This window comes from Vanessa tameamea, chromosome 22 (genome assembly GCF_037043105.1).
Source record: "Vanessa tameamea isolate UH-Manoa-2023 chromosome 22, ilVanTame1 primary haplotype, whole genome shotgun sequence".
In the NCBI taxonomy this organism is placed as follows: domain Eukaryota; kingdom Metazoa; phylum Arthropoda; class Insecta; order Lepidoptera; family Nymphalidae; genus Vanessa; species Vanessa tameamea.
The window spans coordinates 6,109,718-6,135,032 of record NC_087330.1 but is presented as its reverse complement, the minus strand read 5'-3'; the positions used below and the strand labels follow the sequence as shown (position 1 = coordinate 6,135,032).

General features: G+C 33.1%; 2 protein-coding genes across 3 annotated transcripts in view; one reads left to right on the top strand and one right to left on the bottom strand.

Annotated features, from left to right (window-relative positions):
• Nucleotides 1–1,216: 1,216 nt before the first annotated feature.
• LOC113396606 (uncharacterized) lies at nucleotides 1,217–12,145 on the bottom strand. The gene is made up of 16 exons (XM_064218400.1): nucleotides 11,813–12,145; nucleotides 9,164–9,348; nucleotides 8,797–8,972; nucleotides 8,100–8,616; nucleotides 7,702–7,849; nucleotides 7,194–7,338; nucleotides 6,991–7,099; nucleotides 6,488–6,567; nucleotides 5,399–5,499; nucleotides 4,940–5,060; nucleotides 4,282–4,508; nucleotides 3,171–3,353; nucleotides 2,844–2,895; nucleotides 2,246–2,350; nucleotides 2,001–2,112; nucleotides 1,217–1,627 (listed from the first exon to the last, which is right to left on the bottom strand). The coding sequence occupies exons 1-16, from the start codon at nucleotides 11,898–11,900 to the stop codon at nucleotides 1,481–1,483; spliced, it is 2,496 nt and encodes an 831-aa protein (XP_064074470.1). The 5' UTR covers nucleotides 11,901–12,145; the 3' UTR covers nucleotides 1,217–1,480.
• A 578-nt stretch (nucleotides 12,146–12,723) lies between these two features.
• LOC113396572 (homeodomain-interacting protein kinase 2-like) overlaps nucleotides 12,724–25,315 on the top strand; it is a 102,398-nt gene continuing 89,806 nt past the window's right edge. Inside the window, exons 1-2 of one of the 2 annotated variants that reach the window (XM_026634561.2) lie at nucleotides 12,724–13,065; nucleotides 18,046–18,219. In XM_026634561.2, coding sequence (XP_026490346.1) covers nucleotides 18,049–18,219 — 171 coding nt within the window. In that variant the 5' untranslated portion in view covers nucleotides 12,724–13,065; nucleotides 18,046–18,048. The remainder of the gene's footprint in view (nucleotides 13,066–18,045; nucleotides 18,220–25,315) is intronic. The other variant, XM_026634559.2, reaches the window with a different exon arrangement.

The following is a 25,315-nucleotide window of genomic DNA, read 5'->3' as shown; positions in this document are numbered from 1 at the left end:
TTGTTTTGCATTTCAACCCAACCGGTCGTAAAGTTTTGACAATGAATGTTTGGGAGGCGGAGGTGGACGGTAAGAGTAATTACAATGAACTCCCACGTATAAACCAATTTTCCTATTTCCCGTGACTTAATTTTAGCCAAAGCGAAGCTATTTGAATAATTATGACTACGTGTAAAAAGTAGGTCCATAGAATTAAGCGGATTTTGAAGTAACATAATTTTAACAATGCCTCACGACTACTTTTCAACACTTATCTGCGGGATTCGCTTATTTCCATTATTAGGCTTCTACGAGATGTACATCGTAAGGATAATTCCAAAAAAATCGACAAAACTCCGGAATCAGAAACCAGACGTTGCAGTCCTGACTTAAGCATAGCAAGCGTCCGAGTGTAAGAAGTGTTCTGGCGATTCCCAGCCATACAGGTCTTTAGACACTTTCTGGGGCGCAATGAGGCACAGATCGCTTACAACGGGCCCGAGACATGGTGTACCCTTTGTACTAGTAGGATTTTAGTGCACAGACTCTGAACCTGAGGTCAGAATTACTCCGTCAGCCTAAGTTTTGAAGATATTCGGAAATGAAAGGGTCGAATGAAACAACACAATAATTGTAAATTCTAAATTTATTATTAAAATACAAAAAACATTAACGTAGAAAATGTTATGAATATATTTTAGTCTGTCTGAGTATTGTACACGATGAGAAAACAATTCGATTTCATAGACATACTACATTTCTTATTTTACGAGTAAGAATTTATATTTTATGCTAAAAAATTAAATTATTAACAAATAAAACTTTCGCTGGGAGTATTGCAATGATTGTCCCATTATGGCTCCAATAAAAAAGTGCATAAAATTAAAAACAACGTGACTTAACCAAATTACTTATTCATAAAATGTAAATCACCTAACTATTAATTACCTACATTCCTAATAATTGCTGTTAAACTACTGTTACTATCAAAATATTTGAACTTCAGTAATGACATTTTATCTTTAAACACTAACGGAATTAATTATGTTATTAGAAAAGTTGTGGTACTTCATTAACAAGGATATCCATATTGAAATTTATGAATCTCTGTATGTCATATTGCATAGATACATTTTATGTAATTATTTCTCTGTTGTTAAATATTATATCGTTATTTGCACGCGTTAATATTAGTGTATAGCCTATCAAAGTGGTAAGAAGGGAAAAGATAAAAAAAACAACTTTGACTTCCAATTAACATGAGACACTTAGTGAACATTCTTGAACGATGCTTTAAAGGTCGCTGTTTTTAAATATATTTAGAATATATATTAATTATGGACTAAATCTAGTGCATAACACAGTAGTTATCTATCTACTATACAAGTATATATTAAGATGAACACAACTATGTCGTCAGTGGGCGTGTACCGACTCTGTTTTCTTGAGTGCTTAGAGATAAAATGTCATTGAGCTCAGTGTAATGAGTGTATGAATACTTCTAAGTTGGTTTTGCGTTATCTCTAATACGTTGTATTTCGCTTTTGATGGCCGAGATAAGGGGTAGGGCGGGATCGTCCGGAGCGAGGCGCCCTTCAGCGGCGATCAGAGTTGTGTTCACAACCGGTCCAGGCAGTCTTTGCGTAGACTGGATTTGTAACGTAAAATAAATTATTTCTCTGTACAAATATTTCATCAATTAAAGAATTGAAAATATCGAAACAATCAAGGATTCATACTTTAATAAAGCTATTGATTTAAGCTATATTGCTGATAACGTTATAAGTCATATCAACAACAACCAATGTTGCTTAATTTGTACCGCTCGAAACGGTATTCAATTTAATGTAAACAAAGAGAATACGGCGTTAACTTTTATAGTAGTATCAACATTTTCATGGATCTTCTGAACCTGTACTAAAACGAGTGTCCCACAGGGGTAAAACGTTGGTCCGTTTTTATTTGAAGTGTATACGTATAAATGGCGTTGAGTCCAAGGCGATATCTGAAAGCGGACTCACGTGTGCGTGCGCGTGCCAGGCGGCGGTGCGCGGCCGCGGGGCGCCGCCCGCGCCGCCCGCGACCCCCGCGACCCCCGCGACCCCCGCGGCCCCCGCGCTCCCGCGCGCGCGCCTGCGTTCGAAGAGTCAATCAACGTTATCTCGGCAAGAAATTTTTAGTAGCAACCTGGATTTGGGAATTTATGTCAGGCTCCGAGTACAGTTCCGTGTCTCGAAAAACTCGTGGGTCCTGTGCCAGGTCTCACCGCGGTAGTTTTGGATTTCTATCCCATTGAACTATGAGAGTGATGGAAAAGTCAAAGTCACGCAGCGAGCGCACACAAGTTTCCACTATAATATCTCCTGGGTACCTTCGATGAAAGTGCCGCGGTTATCGATATCGAGAATGTCTTCCATATCTTCTATTTACATATAATAAAATTGAAGTGTCTGTTTGTAATATTAAAATAACCGCTTTTTACTAAATGCATATGTATGTACACGGTACATATGTATGTATATCAAAATATTTTTTTTTCAATTTTTGTCTGTCTGTCTACTTGTTCCGGTTAATCTCTGGAACGGCTGGACTGATTTTGACGGAACTTTCACTGGCAGATAGCTGATGTAATAAGGAGTAACTTAGGCGTACTTTAGGAGTAAATTACAATAATAACTTTTTTGTCAAATTCAAACGCGCATGAAGTCGCGGACACAGCTAGTCATTAAATTATATACAAAATTATCATTCATACAATAATATTGTCCAAATTTAATAGAATCGTTTTATTAGAATATAAATCAATCTTCCTTTAATAACCTTATTATATGTTAAATAATTAGCAAAATGGATGCAATACCTACCCGGGGCCGGCCGAGTGGGGCACGCGCACGTCGCGGTTGCGCGCCTGCAGCACTGAGGGGGGGGAAGCATAAAAATTACTGGTCCACTATTGATGACATTTCAAATTTATATAATATATACGAGCGAGCGATATAATATATGCGAACGAGAGGACGAGCAAATAGACCACCTGACGTTAGGTAGTCACCACTGTCCATAGACAATGGCGCTAAAAGAAATATTAACCATTCCTATTCCTCCTCATTGCCAATGTGTCGCCAACTATAACAAATGTGTGTTATAGATAAATATAAAAGGACTTGGACTTGGGACTTGACGTATATTACCATTTTGTTCTTGACTGTCTTGTTTATCGATTGTGAACGTCTCGTGGGAATTGGCACTGGATGCACTCCCGAAGAGTGTGAAGGCGTCATCCATCAGCTCGTTGAACCGCCTTCTCATCCTGGATGATGATGGTTCTTTACAAGCTGAGGCTGTAGATCTAGCTGGGCTGGAGGGCTTGGATACTGGAAACATGGAAGTAAGATAGAATGGGTACCAGATTCGGATTATGACGACTAAATTACAATTCTTTGTACATCTGAAGCACATTAGCGATGCCAGATTACACCAATTTAAATATATATTTGACTTACACCCCTGAATTAAGAGAGACACGGGTTTCCAAAGTGGTGATAAAGTACCTGGGTCATTGTTTTTCTAATTTCTACAAAAGATTTACTTGCGCATAATTAGAGAAGAATATATGAATATCTGTAATTCATTGAAAATTTACTTAGACTAAAATAACATTTTCTTAAAATTAAGAAGAATAGCAATTAAAAGAATAATGAAGATACAGGGACTAGATGTTGTTTTTTATTTCATATTAGTCACGTTACATTCGTCGTTGACAGAATAATTATACCTACGTAAGGCCAACATTTGTCATGTCGCTGTAAATCAGTGCTGGATCAAGCAAATGCGGGTAACGTAGCAAATTCTTTCTTAGTGCGCTTGACCTGCTATGGGTTCTTAAGTATAATGTGGTAAAGGGTAAGAGTCCTTGCACACGTCAGACTTTTTGTAGAGCTGATTATAGGGCTGACTGAAATTCCACACTTGTATACAAGCAAGCGTTTGTTAGAACTAATGCGTTTATCACATGAAATTCGGTGTTTTATTTACGCCGAGGAAAAGAGTCGGTTGTCGATTGTCTGACGTCGATTGTCTTAGTCCAGTAAATTTAATATCACATCTTAATAAGTTTCACTCATAAAAATACGCTCAGGCAGCGTAATTGGGTTCAAATATGCAGGGCCCCCTTTCGCGCGGGTTCGTAGCAATTGCTGCTAAATTACGTTTGTCATGATAAAAATATCTACCGTAATTTACTAAAATACATTTAGGATATAAATTAAAAGACTTCACTAGATTGTAACATAGGCAACTTACCATCTTTAATTCTCTGGCAGTGCAAGTCCCACACCAGAGGTCCGATAACTCCAGGGTCCTTATCTATACTGCCAAGGCGTACCAATTGTGATGGCATTTGTCTTCTTGGCACTACATTGGCCTGGCCCAGTTTGGTCTGCTTGGGGCTGGACGGTGGGGAATCTATATCCAGATGTCTCACGGAAACCGGTTCCAGGATTTTGGAGAGAGGTTCTACTATATTTCCCCTGAAAATTTTAATTACTTTGCCATTTGCTTGAAATGTCCTTGTCTCTTGTTACTGCATTTTCCATAGATCTGTTTTTTTGATCAAAATTGTTATCTGCTAAATATTATATTTTTGGAAAAAAATTGAAACTAACAATTCCCAAACAACGAAGATTAACGGACGAAAGACAATGTGGTAAGAAGAGCACAATCCAATTATTTATCTATATTTTGAATTTGTACGAAAATGCAAACACAGATACGCAATACCTATGTATCTATATCGAAGGTATTTTACCTTCCTAATATAATGAGTGCATCGCATTATGATATTGAGTAAACAGAGTGTTTGAGTGTTTGAGTGTTTGAGCACGTTTTTGTGCACTTTTGTGCAATTTGGCTGGTATGTCATCTTCACATTTAACGTAATGGGTAGTTAGTAAATAGTTACCTGGGGAAAGCGCTGACTGAAGGCATAGAGAGATACGAGGTCGGTGTCGGCGGAGCTGATCGCTGACCGCTGTCTGAGCTGTCGACCCCGGCTGCTTCCAGCAAACTGTCCGTTGTACCAACTAATAAAAAAGATATATAACACGTTTTTAAAAATGACTTAATGTTGGTTATGTTTATTTTAATTACATAATGTATTTACAATTTTTAATGAAATCATAATATTTATAACATTGCAGTCATTAAAAGCAAAATATTATTAACAAAAATAATGTTAGACAATAATTTTCCACAATGCGAGCACAGAGAGCATAATTACTAGTTAGGCTATCTAGTACAAAAGCTAAAGTAAAATTTCAGCTTAATTCAGTCTGGTTTAAACTTCAGGTTTGAACCCACACATACTAACAAGTCAAGATGCATGAAATTGGTAAAAAAGAAAATATTACAAAAAACAAACCTCTTTTCTTCTGTGGCATCCTTAAAGCGTGGGGTTTCTTCTGGCGTCTCCTCAAGGCAGCTGCCACTTCCGATACGCCAGATGACGAAGTTGACGAACTTCTTGATTTATATTTCCGGAAGAAAATTTTTAGTATAATCTACTAACATTATTTCAAAAGCTATTAATTTTGATTCTGTGATTTATGGATACAAATTTCTTAGTGTCGTGTGGTTTTTGCTCAATACGATGTCATATCTTGTCGATTGTCAATCGAAGTTGTCGAGAAAGTGTCATTAGTCGATGAGAAATTTTATTACCTATCCAACATTCGTATGATAAGTAAAAGTTTGAATATATCACAGGCCTCATGCTCAGCGACGTATTTATGGTGTAAGGAATGCCTGGCATTATTCCAGCTCCAATAGTTATGGACAGAGTTAGCAATGCGCAAACACATATTTTTAATATTATTTATATTTTTATTTTTATAAAAATTGGTAGCTAGGCTGACAAACGGGTCATTGGATGGTAAGTGGTCACCGTAATTCATAGACATTGAAACTGAAAGATATTATGCCAGTGGTTCATAGATACGAACCTAGGGTTTACACAAAGCCAATTAAAGCTTTTGTTTATGTCTGAGTTGGTTCACGCTTTTGTAAGTGTTTTAAAGACCTAAGACAGTATTGATAGATCGCCCAATAGTATTTTCCTCGGTCGCCATCTCGCGGGTTGAGTTGGGATACTCTATTTCAATCTACAGGAAATCACTACTACTGCTACCAAAAGTTAATATCTCGGGGCCTCTAGGCAATACACGTCTAGAAGGCCCTTAACCCTTTTCTAACTTCCTTAAACTGATATTTGCCACCACTACTTTGTAAAGTAAGATATTTTTTGATGTATTGGAAAGATATGCCATAACTTTATCCAAATAGGGGAAAATATTACCTTGAACAATTTCATTACCATTAAAATAAATCCTTATTTCCCTATATTTGCCAATCTAGTAGCATACAAAGCGGGCTCCTAGGATGTTGCCTACAATGCTGAATCTGATCCTCAAAGTGGGCTGCAACTGTTTTATTTAATGAAAAAATAACTTACCCCGAAGCACTGCCGGCTCTATAAATAGGCAACAGGACGCTGCTGGGTCTCGTTCTGCTCGGAGACACCACACTTACCAACTAAAACATTAAAAATTCACCATAAAATATCGAATAGCTATTTTATCGATATCGCCTAACATATCTATCTATAAAGCTTCCAATAAATCTATCCAAGGTCAGTTTATTCTCCTCTGAAATATATTAATTGATTATTATTAATTAATTCAACATAAAATACTATAATATTTACTACTAATGTCTTTAGGATTCTGAATTATTTATTTATTTCATTTTAGCATTCAGTCAGTAAGAAGAAAGACAATTATATTACCAAGGAAAATGATACACTATATTATGAAGGAATAAGTAGTTATGAATGATTGGTGAATTTGATTTGGCAAAAAGAGGTTTTTCTAACATATCATATTTTTATATTATTTATAACTGTAAGATTCATGAAAATAAAATATCAATTAAATTTAAATAAGATGAAATATTGACCTTAGTATCTTTATCGTCGTTGATTTGCTTCATTTGATTACGTTCTGCTTCTCTTATCATCTCCGTCCTATACGCTCGTAGAGACGCTGCTGATTTCATAGATTTCTTTCTGTAATCGAGAAGAATATGATGAAGAATTGCAGTCAAGATCGTACGAGCTTGGCTCTTAGTATTTGTGATCAAGATGGTTTTGGTCACGTCACCTGCGCGCCACACACAGCAGCAGCAGCAGAGCCAGCACCAGCAGCAGGGCGGCGACCGAGCCCACCGCCAGTGCCCACAGCTCCGCTCCCCGCACCCCCGTACCCACCTCGCCCTCCAGACCCTCGGCAGCCTTCAGGTACGCTGCTGGCGGGAGGGAGGTAATTTTTAGTCGATCGTCATGACGTACAAATAGATAGCAATCTATTTTTAATGTGAAAACTATAATTTTTCTTTTTAATTAATAAATAATTAAAGTTAGACGAGTGTTTTTTATAAGCTTAGGATTGCTCATAATGTTAAATTCTCGAGACCTTTTTCACGAGGCGATATCGACTGAAGTGTGTTCTATTTCGCCCGTCGTGTGCATTTTTGTACGTGGACGGGCAAGCGGTCACCATAGCCCGGAGCGCTGTGAGAAATGTTAAACATTTCTCACAGCACCAATGCGCCACCAACTGTAGGGTTACACGGGCCCGCTCGCCCTGCAGCCCCGCTGTATAGACTCACGCTCGGCCTTGGTGGTGACGACGGCGCCCAGCTCGCGCGCCACCTCGGCGTCGCGCACGAGCCGCATGTCGCGCGCCGCCACGGCCGCCGGCACGGCGCGCCCCCCCACCAGCACCACGTACACGATCTGCACGCTGCCCGACGACGACTGACCAGCCATTTATGAAGAAAGCCAATGATTACTCCATACATCCAGACGAGTAGCATCGACAAAGTCAATAGACACGATTTAAATCAATCGCTTCTCGGAATACACTTTATGAATATTACGAATGTTACGAAGTCTATGTTTTTATTATTTACAGTAACATATGTAGGCACATATTTAATGTTATTTTTTTAAGCAAATATATAATGTAATGTTTATTAATTACAAAAAAATAGCTCCTATACTTTACCTCGGTTATATTCTGTATATGAACTTGAACGGGAGGTTGTTGTTCAGGTTTAATGATTTCTCTTTTATATAGCACTGTACCATTGTTAGGTTCCTCTTCAAGCGGTAAATCGATCAAATCTTTTTTATCGCTTTCTAAGACGTCATCTACACTTCTTTTTCGTATAATCGTTGGTGTAACTAGTATCCAAGATTCAGTATCAGCTAATTTTGTCGGTTTGATTTCAGATTTGGTCGAAATAAATTGAGCGTCGTCATCAGCGGGAAACATTTCTACGTCTTCTAAATCATCGATTTTACCCGCGTTTCCCATTTTTAACGCTGAGTTAACGGCTAAATCTTCCAGTTTTACCATTGAACTTTGTATATCATACATCTTTTGTGGTGTTTTGGTGGTATTGGTACTTATATCATTGAATTTGTTATCTTTATTAACGATGAATGAATGAACTTCGTGTTTCTTTCTCGTCGTCGGTGCGTCTAGAGATTTAATTATACCCAGATGTCGTTCTTGTTGCCTGTAAAAAGTTTCTATATCTTTATTGTATATCACAAATAGATACGTATTTTGGGAAAGGAACAACAGAACCCTGTGAAGTGGGAAAATGTCTTATTCCCGTACCTTATTATAGTTCGAATTTGTACGATTCTTCTTATTTCACTGGAAACTTACTTATGATTCGAATAATTTTGATTACCTTAGAAATGCTTTTTGATATAGCCTGGCAAGTCGTAACTGTAAGCTGTCAGGAGTGGAGCCTTGAATGACTGTTAGAAGCCAGTAACGTCTGTCTTCTGGGATTTCAGTTTCCAGACTATCTGGTGTCACATCGCAGTTCAGGATACACTCCCCGCTTGACTTATCGGTCACCGCCTAAATAAAAAGAAAGTAACTGTTATAAAAAACTATCAGCTTGTAAATGTCCCACAGCGTGGTAAACGCTTCCTCCTTTCCCTTTTGAGAAGGTTAGGAGACTGCCCCGCCAAACTGTTTCAACGCAGCAGGTTTCTTCACGATTATTATAAGAACATCAATAAGGAGGCAGGTAGCTTATATTTGATTACTTGTGGTGGGTATGAATCCAAGTACACCGTAGCAAGAACAGTCGTAGTCTGCACAATTGGTGTACTCGGTGTTGCCACTGGCTCGGATAAGTCAGGTGGGGGTGGTCCATCTCCAGATCCTGTCCAGAAAAAGTCTTCCAAGCGAGGCGTTCGCGAGTGTTGATCGGGAGAAACCAGCAAGTACACTAAAAATATAAAGCATTTAATTCGTCACTAGACTTGAATTGATTCCTTGCTTTGTAATTATTAGGTTTTTACGTAAATTAACTAATCATAAAGTTCAGTTAAATTGATAAAAAAATAATTTCGTTAAAAGTATAACACCTCGCCTTATTGCGTCTACTGGTGACGTGAGGACTAGTTCGTTTTTTGCCCAGAGGATCAGAATTGCGATTCAACGGGGAAATGCTGCTAACATTCTTGCCAGCATTCCACGTGGTCATGATTTATACAGTAATTATTTTTAATTCATATTCGTATTTATTTAAGGACTTAATATTAATAATTCTTATGTAAAATTGATTTAAACTTGATGAACTTGACTTGTTAAATTGATTCTTTATCGTTGTATGACATTACGACTTTATGTTCAGTTAACTACTCGATATTCTTAATTACTGACGTGAAAAATCCTGACGCAATGAAGCATTTTAAATTTAATTTTTCTACTTACGTTATTTAATCATTTATAAATATTAAAAAGTAGAAAGTATTATATAATATTATTTCATCGGTACATTAAAATCACTTCGGTCTAATCAAGGCGGGAATGAGCTGATCGATATATTTATTACTAAATTCATATGTATATAAAACAACAATGTTTTATAAACTTTTACGATAGTTATGAAACGTATCGATATACCTCAAAAATGAAATAGGAAAACTTAAGGGGACGGGTAAAGGAAAACTTTAACGTAATGACAAGATGGTAAACATCAGGGAATCGCGTGATCTCCCGAATAATGGGGTCTTACAGTTTATTGGCCTGTAGACTGTAAGCTATTATAACTTTGTGCGGCACAAGATATGAAAGATAGCGGAAAATATATAAAAATCTATCAACAGAGACCTATCTAAGTCCTAATCAAAATTCGCTACCCGGTCCGACTATACTGCAAAGTAAATTTTGATACATTTGACTAAGATAAAATCTTCAAAAGTACGTACTATTCCATATTAAAAATTTCCACGTATATTACAAATCATTATATTTATAACAACAGATCCGACTCCTTAAACTTGTTTTAATTGTTGATTATACATTCCAATTTAGATCTTTTATTTTTTGATTGTACATACAAAGTCCTTTTCGTAATCGTAAGAGGTTTGGTCTCTTACTTTAATCCACAATATTTTGTTAGAAAGGAGTTGCTTCGGCACCACCCTGTACCAACTACGGTTCAGGTAAAAGAAAACGCATTTCCTCAATATTGTTATATTTTATCCTCAACGTAACGTTTCTGAACCGTAACCTTTTTACGAAGATTTATGAAACCAATTTTGAAAGTTCAGAATAATGTACTATAATTGCAAAATATAAACACTATTGAATTTTTTAACTGACATGTATTTCTTTTTTTTCCTTTAGGTATATACCGATTTGGAAATTTTTTTTTTTTGTTTGGGAGGTTTTATACTTCCAGTGTCCTATATTAATTTGAAAAAACATCGGTTATTTTTTATGCATTTTTATTATATTACGTATATAAGTAATATTTAGCTGTAACTTGTGATTAGTTACAAAGAGCACTATTTCAAGTACAAGGACAATAAAATATTGTTTGCTTGCCCACATTCAATCGATCTGGAGTAGGCGCAGTATATAAGGTGCATAAAAAAATATTTGCAAGACTTTACGGGCCTCCTCCAAAATACAGTTTCTGGTGTATTAGTGTCCCGCCACTTTATGGCTTGTTTAAGCGTTTACAAGTTCGATAGATAGTTAATCTTATCGAAACTATCTTTGTCTGCTCATACGACACGATATGATAGGTTGACGATATTCTATTGTACTGGAAGTACAGAGATCTTAATTAATCAACGTATCAAAGAATGTTATATGTGCAACAACAAATGTATACAAACATTTATACCAATTAAACCACTTAAAACCCATTAAAGTGGAAGGTGGGTCTGTAGGTTGTAACTTCCTGTCCATAACCGGGTTTCGCACAATCGAATAAACATGCATATAAAAGTGGTTTAATTCGGCGGTTACATGCGGGTACTCAGCAACCTTTTGTCATACAGCGGATGGATGACAACGCACTGGCGCACGCGCAGCCAACCGTGAAGTGATTTGGTTTTAATTGATTATTTATTTTACAAACATAATATTTCGAATATAAATATATATAATAAACAGGTTAAAAAAAGTCGTCGTATTTTTTCATTAATTACAAAGTAAATGTATAAAACGCAAGTACATATATTTTAAAGAACAAGTACTGTAATATTGATTAATTACAATACTTTTCTTTATTTATATTTATAACGTTTACATTTTATGAAATATAAGCTATGTATTTTAAAACTTTGTGTAAACACATAAAAAGCAGTATTTAGATTTTTTTAACTAAGGAAATAAGTTAATTATTTTCTTTTCAGTAATATTAGAATTGATGAGGAAATTTTTAAGACACTTACTTTTATCTTCATTTTCCAATTCGTTCGCGAAAGTATTTGAGAAAAGAGTTAAAACTAATTTTAGTATTAAAAAGTGAAAAATACACATATTTTATCTTTTATTTTGTTAAAGATTATTTGCTAGCGATTATTTAATTATCATAAAATGTATTTTTGGTATTTCGTAAAGTATGAACACAACAAAGAATTCATTGTGAATAGTGTAACACTAAAAATTAGGATGAGCGAGCAATAATTTGTTATAACCCGTAACGATTTTGGAAATAAACATCTTCCCGTTTACCAGCCTACTGTATTAATTTCCTGAACACTACTGTGCTTTTAGAATTATTAACACGTTGCTAAGCAACATAATTGAATCACGCGCGCAATCGTTCATTGTCATTTAATTTTTTTTTATCTGTCAAATGTTAGTGGCGCAGACGGCAGAGAACATAAGGTATAAAATATTTCAACGAACTGTATCTATATTGGAATATTTGAAAAAATAGTGTTATAATATTAAGTAATAAAATTAGTTCGTAGTTCAATTGTTTTATTATATAAGTATCTTGATAATTATATGTTCTAAAACATAATTTTGAACCATTTGTTGCCTGTATTAAGTACAACAACTTAAATAGCGTGTTTCAGACTAATAGTAATAAGTTATTTGTATTTTTTCATAGAATCTAATCTGATATTTCTATTAATTGCAATCATATTGTATTATACATAAAATAACTTTATTTATATTTCAAAAAGAATTTATGGGTAATAAAATTAAAATAATCGAAAAATAAAATGTACAGGGCTAAAATATTTAAACAAAATAACATATTTTTTCAGATTATCTTTAACAGAATAAAAATAAATAAGATTATGGTATCAAATTTTGTATTGTAATAGCAACACTGAGCTTCGTACCGTCGCTCCGCCATTCGTGAATTGAAGCGCCATTCGTGTGAGTTCGTCGCTTCCGTTCGACGGACTTTGCGACGTGTACGGGTGTGTGCGAAAGTATGAAGTGAAATCGTACTAATAGTGTGTGAAATGTTTAGTGTAAGTTTTTACTGTGCTGTAAAACCAAAATGAGTGCGAACGGATAATATAGTATCTAATATCAGCTTTAAAACTATAAGCTAACGTAGTACACGTAACATTATATATGAACGGTTTCAAAATGGCTGTGTTTTGAAGGACCCTTTGTCCGCTTTCGTGTGCTTCTCCAGCATGATAGTGGGATCATACAGACAGAAGTTTATCTTTAAAAGGTGAGATATATTTCTATATATATTACGGAGTGAAAAAGGTGAGTGGAAAATTACTGGTTCTCAGTTGAATGTGGCGTCGTTTATTGCTTTCTATAAAGGCGATATGATACCGCTCACTACGTGTTTCTAAAAACATTGAATCTGGTTTCGAGGTTTGTTATATCGTAATAGCGAACGATTTCTGTTTGATATTTAAAATTTGTTTGTTAATCTTACTTGGTACTTGAAATGTTTATGGGTAGATTTGTTATGCAGCAATGAAGCGAATCATATGTTTACTAGCAAGTAGCATATGACATTGGAAAAAATAAATCCTTCGTATTATCTTATAAGATTTATATGTATTTAAATCTTCATTAAGAACATTTTGAATTCACTTAAATTGCAAATGTTCATTTACTTTCATAAGACTTTCCATCAAAATATGTATGTTAGATAATATTATAACTTTTAGGTTAGTTTTGCGTCTCATATTTTTTATTTTTAGATATGATTAAAATTATTGTTATTTTTACTCAATAATAATTAACATTATTCTTTTATTTTTTCTCACTCAATCAACAGTATAGATAATAAGTCTATTGTCATCCTCGTTATTTTTGAATATTAACATTTTATGGTATAAGATTTAAATAAGTGAAACTATTTGAGATATACATATGTAGTTATATAGGTTAGTGAATTTATATTAGCTTTATATTTCTAGAGAAGACAGTATAGCTACTATAACTTGTTATAATTAGTAGCAATTAAAACATTTCTTTAGACCTGAATATCTTAAAATAACTAGTACTAAAATAATCTCTTTGATGATTAAATTTGGTGTGGCAAATATTCTACTTTCTTTTTGCATCATCAAATCATTATATTTCAAGGAATAAGGCAAAATAATTTAATGATAATTAAGTACCCAATAATGATATAAATAGTTTGATGAAAATAATATAAAATATTGTTTGATAAACAAATTAAATTCGATTTTATGATCTTTATTAACATTTTTATTTCATTAGTTAAAAATAAGGAAATAATGATGATAAATTTTGAAACCAGTTATTTTACAGTTGAATTTCTTGAAGTACCTACCTAATAAATATAATACTGTTATTTTTAACTGCACATAATAAAAAAAATACTTGCTTGCACGGGAAACTTATTCAAGTATAAATGAAATGGATTGATTTTAATATTGCTATATATAATAAAATGTATTATTATATTGTGTACTTATATACTTCTGATTGAGCATATCTTAAAATGTAAGCATCCTATATTATATATGTACTGTAATAACATATGTAACAGACAGGATTTATATAGAGCCTATTGCCAAGATTTTGTTCTACCAGGGTCACACACGTCTTGTTTGCATATTCAACAGCACAAAAGTCGAGGTACATTTCTGAACAGAGGTCGTGCTAAATCGAACCTCAGTCGATCGTGAAATGTCGCGGGCACCGTTAGCTATCTGCGCCGGCTCAGTCAAAACGCGTAACGGCAAACTTACGGCATTGTGCTGCGAGCACGCACGATGTCGCAAACTATTGTCGCTCAAGTCGAATCTTAAAGGATAAAGCGAAGTTCGTTTAGACATATTTTATGCTCTGTAAATTTTTAACTGCTAGAGAAATGGTAGATGTTGTAAGTGAGAATAATTTTCATTTATGAAGTTTCTTAAATAAATTCGAGATCAACTGTGAATCAGTTGTGAAATCATTGAAAGTAAATTTCAACAATTTTACAAAATTTTCGACAGGTGAAGGTATCTGTTGTTAAAATTATATACTTTGATTTTGTTGTGTACCTTAGTTTGTGAAATAACCTACTAAAAACAAATCTCATCAAAAGTTCATTTTTAAATTCTTATACTTAAAATATTTAAATATACACTACAATTTTATACATACTTATGTGATACACAAACAGTAAAGGTTTTTTCATTCATCATTATTTACCTCAACATTAAAATAACCTACGATTCATTGTTCTACTTATGCATTACCCAATTTAAAACATTGTATTTTCTTAGTTCATTTACATATTTAATCAATTTTAAATATTATAATTTATCAATGCACATATTTTATGTAGTTTAATAAAGTTTATGCACAAATGTAACTCAATGTTTGTGGGATACTAATTGCCGTTAATGTCTATTGAACTTGTAGGAGTCTTATATTGATATAGATAGAAAGTAGATAAAACAAAATGTCTGAAAGACCAAAGTAGGTGCTACAGACTACTACTGATTTATAATTGAATTCTTTATTATACATACTACAAAGAAAACAGATATAGATAGATAGAATAAGGAAAAAATGTTGTAATAAGTACCGTTGTATATGTAAAAACATATTTATACTTGTTGGTATAGTATTAAACTCATATAAAGCTATATATATTTATAGAGTAATCAATATGAATATATATTATGATACTGTATTGCAATTTAGCCTATGACTGTTGCAATATAGAAATCGATATTACTGTATTAATATTAGTTATTTTAAATCAGAATATGATTCATTTTATTTGTATGGCTGTTGTTTAGGCTATTCTGGTTAGGTACCATCAAATTACAACTCATTGTACTGCCAAATAAGTATGTTAAGATCATCTTAAAGTTGTCATTACTTAAATACATAAAGATTATTTTTTTTTGATGCTTACAAACTACTGTGACCATATTTTATCACTTATTATCAATTGGCTCATCAGTTATATACTTGGATATTATAAAAAAAGGTATTTATGCAATGCACACATGGTGCAGTGACATTTTATAATTAAATTGAATTTTTTTTCATCGTCTTTTAAATCACAACAACTAAAGAAGTTTCACTTCAAATATAGTTTCACATACTACTTAAAATAATATATACCTATTTACTTTTTCTATATAAGCATATAAAAAGATTAAGGATAAGCTTTTTCTATGGATTTGTATGACATTTATCATAAGGTCAAAATTACTATTGACAGAGACTAAAAAATGTGTTGCAAATTATATTTTTCATTTAGATTAGGCCTACTTCAAGCCGAAACTAGTATACAACTAAAACGAGACGGAAATATATTATACCATGTATGGTAAACTGGTAATCGAAAAATAAAAACACGCAAGCGACCTCCGATTGCAACAGCCGATTTTTTTCTTCCAAATTTACATATATTTGCAAATTACACGTCCGCTGCGTGGCCATATCTTCTGTTTCCATCTTAACTGCCTATTCTACTGTAACACCACCTACGTAATTTGGATTAGAAAGTTACGATAGTTTTGGCGATAACCCTTAATGGTAGGTACACCATAGTGTATTGTTCGCTGGATAATAGCAGCGACTGTGCGATTGAAAATTCAATTATATAACGTTTAGAAATATACGTTACATATTCGTTTCTTTCTCTGACGAGAAGACCGATATGGTTTCATAATCCTAATTATTCTTAGGAATATCAAAAGCAAATGTATACGTATACTATAGTCTTTCTGGTTTAAGAATTACTTATTTATAAGCGCATTAGGAAATAATTATTAATACATCTTATATTGCCTTTTTAATTTTTGTAAGCAAAATTACGTTATATTTTCGAACAAAGTTTACTTTAAATAAATATAAATGACTATATGTTTTGTTGAAATATTTTTCCTGTTTAATTGAAAATAATTTCGCCTCACGTTACATTACGACCCAAATAATTTAACAATTTAACATCCTAGAAATGTGGTGAATGTATTCAGCAAGAACATTTAGTTGCATTATTCAAAGATGAAATTTCGCTTCCAAAGACACACGTCCGTCGTAAAGCTTGCGAATCTTATTTCACTGGCTTCTCGAGAAATGCAGTTTTCCTTAAATTCATCCAACTTTAGGTATTTAGATTTTTTATTCTCTTTCTCAATCATTTGATAACTTCTCATTAAATTAGGTATAATATTTTCTTAATTATTATTTATATTATAGCATATAATAATATTTATTTATTGATATATAAATAGACCTCATAATAAATAAATATCATTTACAAAAATGAAATTTTAAAAAGCATTAGTACTGTAAAATAAACTTTGACGTCAGGAAACTATTACAAAAGTTATTTCGGCGTATTTAATAGCTTTACTAGGATTAGAACATTTGTTAAATAACTGTTATTATTGTCAACGTTTAACTTTCTATCTTTTATTACAATGGATGACAATTTCACATTACAAAATAACTCAATGTCATTAAAGTAAGTGATGTATGTTTTACGATACTTCCTTCATAAAGTGTTATAGGTTTTTATTAAATTAAATCGATAGAACCGTAGCTCATAATTAGTGTAAGTGAAAACCTACAAGTTTTCGTCGGTTATTTTATTATCTTAATAAGCGGATTTCACACTGAATCAAGTTGCTTTAAAGCTCGTCGATTATTCTCGTCGAATCGAATTTCAATATTATTCGAGATTGTGTAGCTCTACTCACATTTCACTGTTATCAAATGAATATCATATCAGCCTGTTTCGTTATTTATGATGTAAATAATTCACAAAGTTTTTTGCGGTTCTTATCAAGGTCTAAAAATGTTTTATTTTTCTTGACAAATCGTTTGTTTTATGATTATTCGAATAAAAGAAGCGTTACTAGAGTCTTTCCTACCTTTCGTGCCACGGTCTCTACCGGAGAATTGAGGGTACGTTGACATACTTCCCAATAATAGTTCTTAGGCTCTTAGCAAATGAAAACTCAATTTTATGACGCTTTTAGCGAAATTACATCGTTCGAGTTGCCGAAAATATTAGGAGTGTCCAATCTTCGTCTCATAAAGTAATTAATTTTGGACTTGATTAGTTTTCGACTATTATTATAATAATATACAGTGTAATTATCTATGCTGCATTTGAAGTGTGTATCGTTGCACGATATTCAATTCTCGTTATTTACTTAATTGTAAATAATAAGAAACCAAGTAGTTGATTTTTGTCGTTCAATTTCAGGGAATGCATGTCATGTACCCGGAGCCGACCCAGTATCGCAACAGTCAGTTCCATCAGTCAGATAACCACCCGGCCCAGTCGCCGGCGCAACCAGCTAAGAAGCGCCGAGTGCTGAGTCCGCAGCAGCACAACCAGCAAACGCAACATACGTTATCTGACAACACTCGTTGCAAGGTAAGCTAGCTTTCTATCTAGTACCATTCAATACGATCAAGATTTAGAAATATTTAAATTACAAATTATTCGTAATGTTGATTTTGTTTTCTTATATACAAATAATTTATGTTTATATATATATATAGAAACAAGGCCTACAATTGGCACCTATTTATCGTTACCCACATATTTTTATACTAAAATACACTTTCGGCAGATATTTTAAAATATGCTTTTTCTTTGTTATGTATTTGTTTATATTTTTAGATTATGTTTTTTTTTTGTTAGTCAGTACATATAATGAATTGATTTTTTTATCAGTCATGTGATAATTAAGCTTCTCTTATAAAAATTAATGAAGTTTTTTTTGATTGTACTGTTAATTGGTATTCGTGACGGTAATTCACGTGATTATTACCCGTCGAGCTGAAATGGACAAATGGAAATTAGATTCTCTTGCGGTTTAGAATATCCTATAAAAATATAATTTAAAGACTCGATTGTCCGTTATACGCATATCAAAACAAGGTACCCAACCACCAGGACTTATCGCGGTAAGATAAATTTGTCTGCGGTTAAATGTTTTCTTGATAACGACACTAGAAGCAGGGTCATTTTTTTAATCATGGTCGTTATGTATAGCGTTGATATTTATGTAATCAATTTACTATAACACCAAACCAAAATTTGACACTATGGTTAATAGCACATGGATTTTTTTTTGTATATTCTTTATACTAAATATAAACCATAATATGAAGATTAATATAAATAATTTACATAAACGACCATACCTGAAACGTAACGACAATGCATTTTAATGTTATCTATCTATGTACGTGTGCACCGTTAAATGAAATTGAACGTAACGTTAAATGACAAATATTCAATGAATATTAAACAATCTCAACATAATATAAATATTCATGTTGGAAGTAGCAGTGAGACAAATGAAGCATGAATTTCATGCTAATTTGTGCTAATAGCTGTTGTTTTTTTTTTTTCAATATTATGATTAAAAAAACTTCGGTGAAGTCTTAAAAAAAATATTTTCCAATAATTGCCTTTAATTGAATCATTGAAGAAACAAAAAGTCGTTTTGGTTACACAAACTAAGTATTTTATAAATGTTACTAGAATTAAATGATAAATTATTTGTGTCTCCACCATCTACTCGCTTGGAATTCGTCTTATCACAAGCGTCAAGCATTATTCTTGTGTGACTTTTAAAAATATAAAATACAAAACAAAAAATTGTGTGTAAAAACGATATAATAATGTTAGGTCATTTTTTACGTTTAAAAGTAACGACTATTTGGCTATGTTGATTAATATAATCAATTTGCCCGGTTATCGAATACATACGATTTCATTTTAGATATATAATATGTGGTTTTATATATGAAGGTAAATTAATCAAATTTCGAACAATTTCGTCAAAGAGGGCTGAATTGTCAAATACTGGGCCTCAAGATTATGCCGAACGTTTAGTTAAGAAAGTATATTATTGATATGTTGTTTTTTTTTAAATTTTATAATTATATTTTTTGATTGAATCAATAATATCCTTCCCAAACCTTTTCACCTTAAACTCTAAAGACCTGTACATCTGTCGCGAGATGGTCTTTACCGTTAGCTAACATCTGGGGCAGTTTTGAAAGTAACTCGGCTCTTGTTACGCGCCAACCGAAATTGGATTGCAAACCTTTATTGTGTTAAACTGGTCGCTATTTGATACTTTCAGTCCGTTCTACTGTTTCAGGCCGTTCTCGAGTATTTTGTTTATCGTAATGAAGTAATTTCAAATGAAATAGAAGGTATTTATAAATTCTTTATATTAGTCATTAATTATATTATCGATACAATGTTATCAATCGTATTTTGCAATATTTTAACTAAACAGTTACAATGACTAAAGGAAAAATACATAAGCGTGACTGAATTTATTTAAAAAAAATCGTTGGTTGCATTACATGAAAGATAAGACGTGTCGATTTTGTATCTTGCAAAATTCACTTGCGAATAGTGTGCAGGCTTAAGTGATAAACGTGCATTGTTATAAGTCGATATGCCCCGCGAAATCTTTACATTTCGTTAGTTTAAGTTATGTATTCAGGGTTTTGTAAAACATCACGCTTCAGGCCACGCTTCCTAACACATTTCGAGATGGAAAATATATTGTGTTTGCGTAACAGATCGGCGGGCACGTGGAACAAAGATTGGGCCTCGTGACAGGATAACGTGACTCTGGAATATTTTACCTATCGAGCACGGGACAAAAGTCGTTTATTTTTCTTTTAGAAATCTATGGTAACGAGGTCATTTAGCTACTAGTCAGAAATGTGAAAACTATGAAGGTACCGCGCCAAATCTGTTATGCCGCGATTAAATCTATATGAAGGTTTTGAAAACGAGGAAAATTGAGAGCGACGGGTATATTGTTGTTTTTGCTGCTATTTAGCTCCGTAATTTCGTCAATCGAAATTCTTTTTCATCCAGAAATTACTTAAGTGTTACTCAAAAATATAGCAAGAAAATCGTGAATAACAACTTCATAGCTCTCGATGAAATTTCAGCTTTACAGCTATCAACATTAGGTGCAATTTAGCCGATTAGGTGTTATGACGCAATACTATTTGTTTACGCCCAGTAAAGTGGCTACGTGCATATCATGAGCGACCGGCACGGCGTTGCCAAGTCGCTGTTGAGCCAAATTTGGCGCGGCGATGGTTAACAAGACCGCAACGACGCAACTTATTTTTTGCAAGGGGTTTTGATACGAATCTCGTTTTTCATCATGTCAGTACTGATGTGTATTAATAAGAAAAGGTATCAAATTTATACGGCTTCTATTTCTACGTGCGTCGTTCCTTATCGTTTGTTTCTTAATTATAGTAATAAAGATATTATTGTTGATTGCCTTGCGCCCCCTTTTGGTACTTTGTGCCATGTTGCGGAAAAATACACAAAAAGTCTGTCGTCAAAGCATTGAGCGGAACCCACTCAAGGATATGTCGTCCGGACGTGAATTTTGATCAACGATCAATTATTTTATCTTATGTTTCGGCTGGTCTCGAATCTCTTTAAAGAACGCGGAAATGTATTGAAACGCTTGGTAGTTTCAAACGAGAGTGCTATTTTGCCACCGAACAAGTGTTATGAAATATTTTTCAGATAATTTATCCTGTTAGACATTTTTTTACTTGTATGTTGTAATCCATGTAATATTTGAAGATTTCAATCAATTTTACTTTTGTAAAGTCTTGTCAATAGATTTGTTTTATATTAAATCGTATATATAATCATATGTGGAGTATTTTCTTGAAAATACTTAGGTGGTTGTGTTTGTGTATCATTTTGTTTATTTAATACTTAACGCATTGTTGCTCACACTTGTTGTATATGCAGTCGATACTCGTCTCTATTTCGTCCTCATTAGACTGATATTAACACGTACCACCAGACTTTGTTGTATCGTAACATGTACATTTTGCATTATATGCAGCGCAGATTTCGTGATGTGATGCGATGGGCAAATTGGCAGGCGGACCATACAGGTCAGTCACCCTTTTCCCCCGCTCCACGTTTCGCGTTACGTAACCGCGCTGTTGCCATACTGATACTGCCAAAGTCTTCGTTTGTTATTTGAGCCTGGTACTTGCCGCTACGGTCTTTACTGTCTCCACACTTTGTAATGTGTTTAGAGGTAATAAATTTGTTATTAACATAAGCGTATCGATATTATAACGAGGTACATGCTATGAATTCGTTAGCGTTGACAGTTATGGAGATACCAATTTTAATTGATGATTACTCATTATAATAAAACAGCAGGTTAATGCACTACTGTATTGAACGACAATAAATGTATCCAGCTGTTTTAATAGATAAATAATAAACTAATATATGTTTTACTACTTTCGAAAATTAAGGTTCAGGTGACAAAATGGACACATTTATTTTTCGAGTCGAAATATTTGATACGTAATTAAAACGACATTGCGACTTACAATATTTTGTCGGTGCAAACAATAATAACAAAGCTAACATTGTTTAATGTTAGTGCCATCACGTGGAAGAGGCGTAATAAGATAATAAAATATAAACATTGCCGCTGTTACAACTACGCTAGCGTCATAATTAAATGGTCATATATGGAGAATGGAAGCAGGGATGGAATTGTTTTATATGCGTTATTTAAGTTTTTATTATGGTAGTATCACGCAATTAAGTAGTCTGAACTATTTGTTCGATCTGCAATTGTAAACAATTGTATTTTATAAGTGAAATGTTTGTATTTACCGACCCTCGATTTCTGCAGTGATTTTTTTGCAAGCAATATATATTAAGTTTGATGTAACATGAATAAGAAAAATCGTTTCCTAACTAGTACACAAGAAACTTTCGTTCAATAAAAACATCATGATGTATCGTTTCATCATTCAAAAGTTTTGGCAACATCGACCAAACTGCGGACGTCATATTGAATAGTGGTTGTCACAAACTTTCTCCTTGCTTTTTTTTAATGTATGGTTCTCGATTAGCTTCTACATCGGTCATTGTTGTGTGGCCTCTTGACTTGAGACTGATATCACATATCTAACTTCGGTTCCCATATGTTAAACAAGCTGTTTCGTCCGCAAATTTCGACATCGGCCGTGAACAATTGGCCAATTCGAACAATTGTTTCACAACAATTTTATCAAACCAGACGCTTGGTTTTTCTTTAAGTTTATAGTATATTTTATTAATATATATTCTTTTAGTAATGGAAAATAACCTTAGATTGTGTACTGTTAATGGTTATTATATACGAGTTGATTAAATATATATATTTTTTAATTCACATGTTAAAGAGCAACCCTAATCACAATCGTTTTTATAAATCAGAAGAAAAAAGTAGATTTTAATCGAAACTTTTTTTTAAAATAAATCTTTGAAGTTGCAATTTTGAAAACATCTAAAAAACGTGATAACTCAAAAATGGTTCACTTTTGCATCATGCATATGGGGGTTAAAATTATCGCAAATAGTCACCCCTATCACCTCCTAACGGGAATACATCGAATTACCAATAACCCTGTATATGTATGTTATGTCTCCTACCTGGAAGTCAACAAGCAATAACTCCACGCTTTTTTATCATCAATATACTTTTATATCGATTAATATGCCTTCTTTACCAATGTATTTTTAACAAATGACTTGAATCTATGAAACGGCAAAGTTAATAATGTCTATAATAATAACATTATGATTTATCCCGAGTTTGTATAAAAATATATAAAGAATAACAGTTTTCTTATATGCATGTAGTATAATAGACTAATCGTTGTTAGTAGACGAGTCTGTGTCCAACATGCCTGTGTCAAGTCTGTGTCAAGCAAGACATTGAGGTTACATCTGCCAGTAATGTTGTATGCGCATGTCGATCTTCTATGATTATACGTTGTTGGACATGCTTTGAAAATATTGAACGTTGTTAAATGAACATTCCGTTTAGAAAGTTAACATTGTTTGTATTTATAAAAAATAAAACATTAACGACATAATATAAGGTGACTTTTAAATTTTATATCGCTATAACCAATATTAGGTAACTCTCAGTAAACATTTTTTATCTTTTCTTAATAGCCATTTTATAAGAATTTAAGAAGTAATGCCATGGTTTGAAAAGTAGATTAGTAGAAACGGTAAGACATGGAGTATAATTGCACTCTTATACGAATCATAACAGTTAATTATGATGATGAATAATAATCATTATAATTAGTTAATATTATTTAATCTATTTAATACGTAATTTATATGAGAACTTAAGTGTGATGATTCAAGTTGTGATGTTGGAACCTTACTCTCTAGTTAAAGAAAACAAATGTTTACTGTATCGTGGCGTTTATTGGTCTAACTCATATATGAATAAAATATACTAATAAAATTATGCTTACATAGCTAAATGCGAGTACAGTTACATACATAATTTCTAACATTATAATTAATACACACTTCAAAGTATTCTCTCTTATTTGTATTGAAAACATTTTAGTACTTTGTAGAACAATTTCGCTTTGAATTACGAATAACAAACCGTACCAGTATTTATCAATACGTATGTATTCATTACAAAAGCGAAAACAATATGTTTGTACACGCCCTTCCACGCTTGGATAATGTCTCGTTCATCGCAGCTATCGTGTTAGTTGACCCTCTTGTGGAGTTAATGATACAACCAACCCGTAGCCTCGTACGCTATGTGTGTACATATGTATGTCTATCGTTCATTTGAACCTCTAATCAACACTTGCTTTTGTTTTTGTCTACTAAACGATGCATTGAATGAAAACGATATTTATTTTTGTATTTATTGTTATAGGCTTTTATTTAAAAAATCTAAAATTATATTATAATCACACAATTAATACTAATCATTCCATTACAAAATCATACAACATAATGTTTATTATCAAAATATCAAGGTCTGAATAATTATGTATAATACATATGTTATCATCTAGCTCATAAAAATTTGAAGTTTTGATTAGTTTTTTATAAAAGTTTTACGTATATCGTAGAAGTGTGTTATTTATCGTCAACAGAAGTCGTATATGGCGTCAGGCGACCTTACTGCAAAGTCAACTTATAGAATATATTGCTCGGTAGTTGAATTTTGTTACTCTAAAATCAAAATATACTTTATTCAAGTAGGTTCTTACGAGTACTTTTGAATAGACATAAAATTAAATGTAAATATATTGCCGGTTCGGAAAGCAGATTCTATAGAGATGAAACAACTAAATGTATGCAACCTGAAATTATTAGATCAAAAAGTAAGTAACATGTTCCAACTCGTCTGTGTGTGTATTCGTCGCCTGCAGGTACACCATAATAACTTCGAAGTATGCCATTTACCTGTCTACTGTCTATACACGACACGACAGCGTATGTTACATGTGAAATGTAGGTTAGTAAATGATTTGTATTTGTAGAACTCGGGGACATATTTAGCGATAAAATTGGCTGAAACAGAAATAACTATTATTATTTGTAACTAAAAGACGAAAGACATATAACTCGACTACTGAATTGTAAAACAACTATTATTGTCTACTAAATT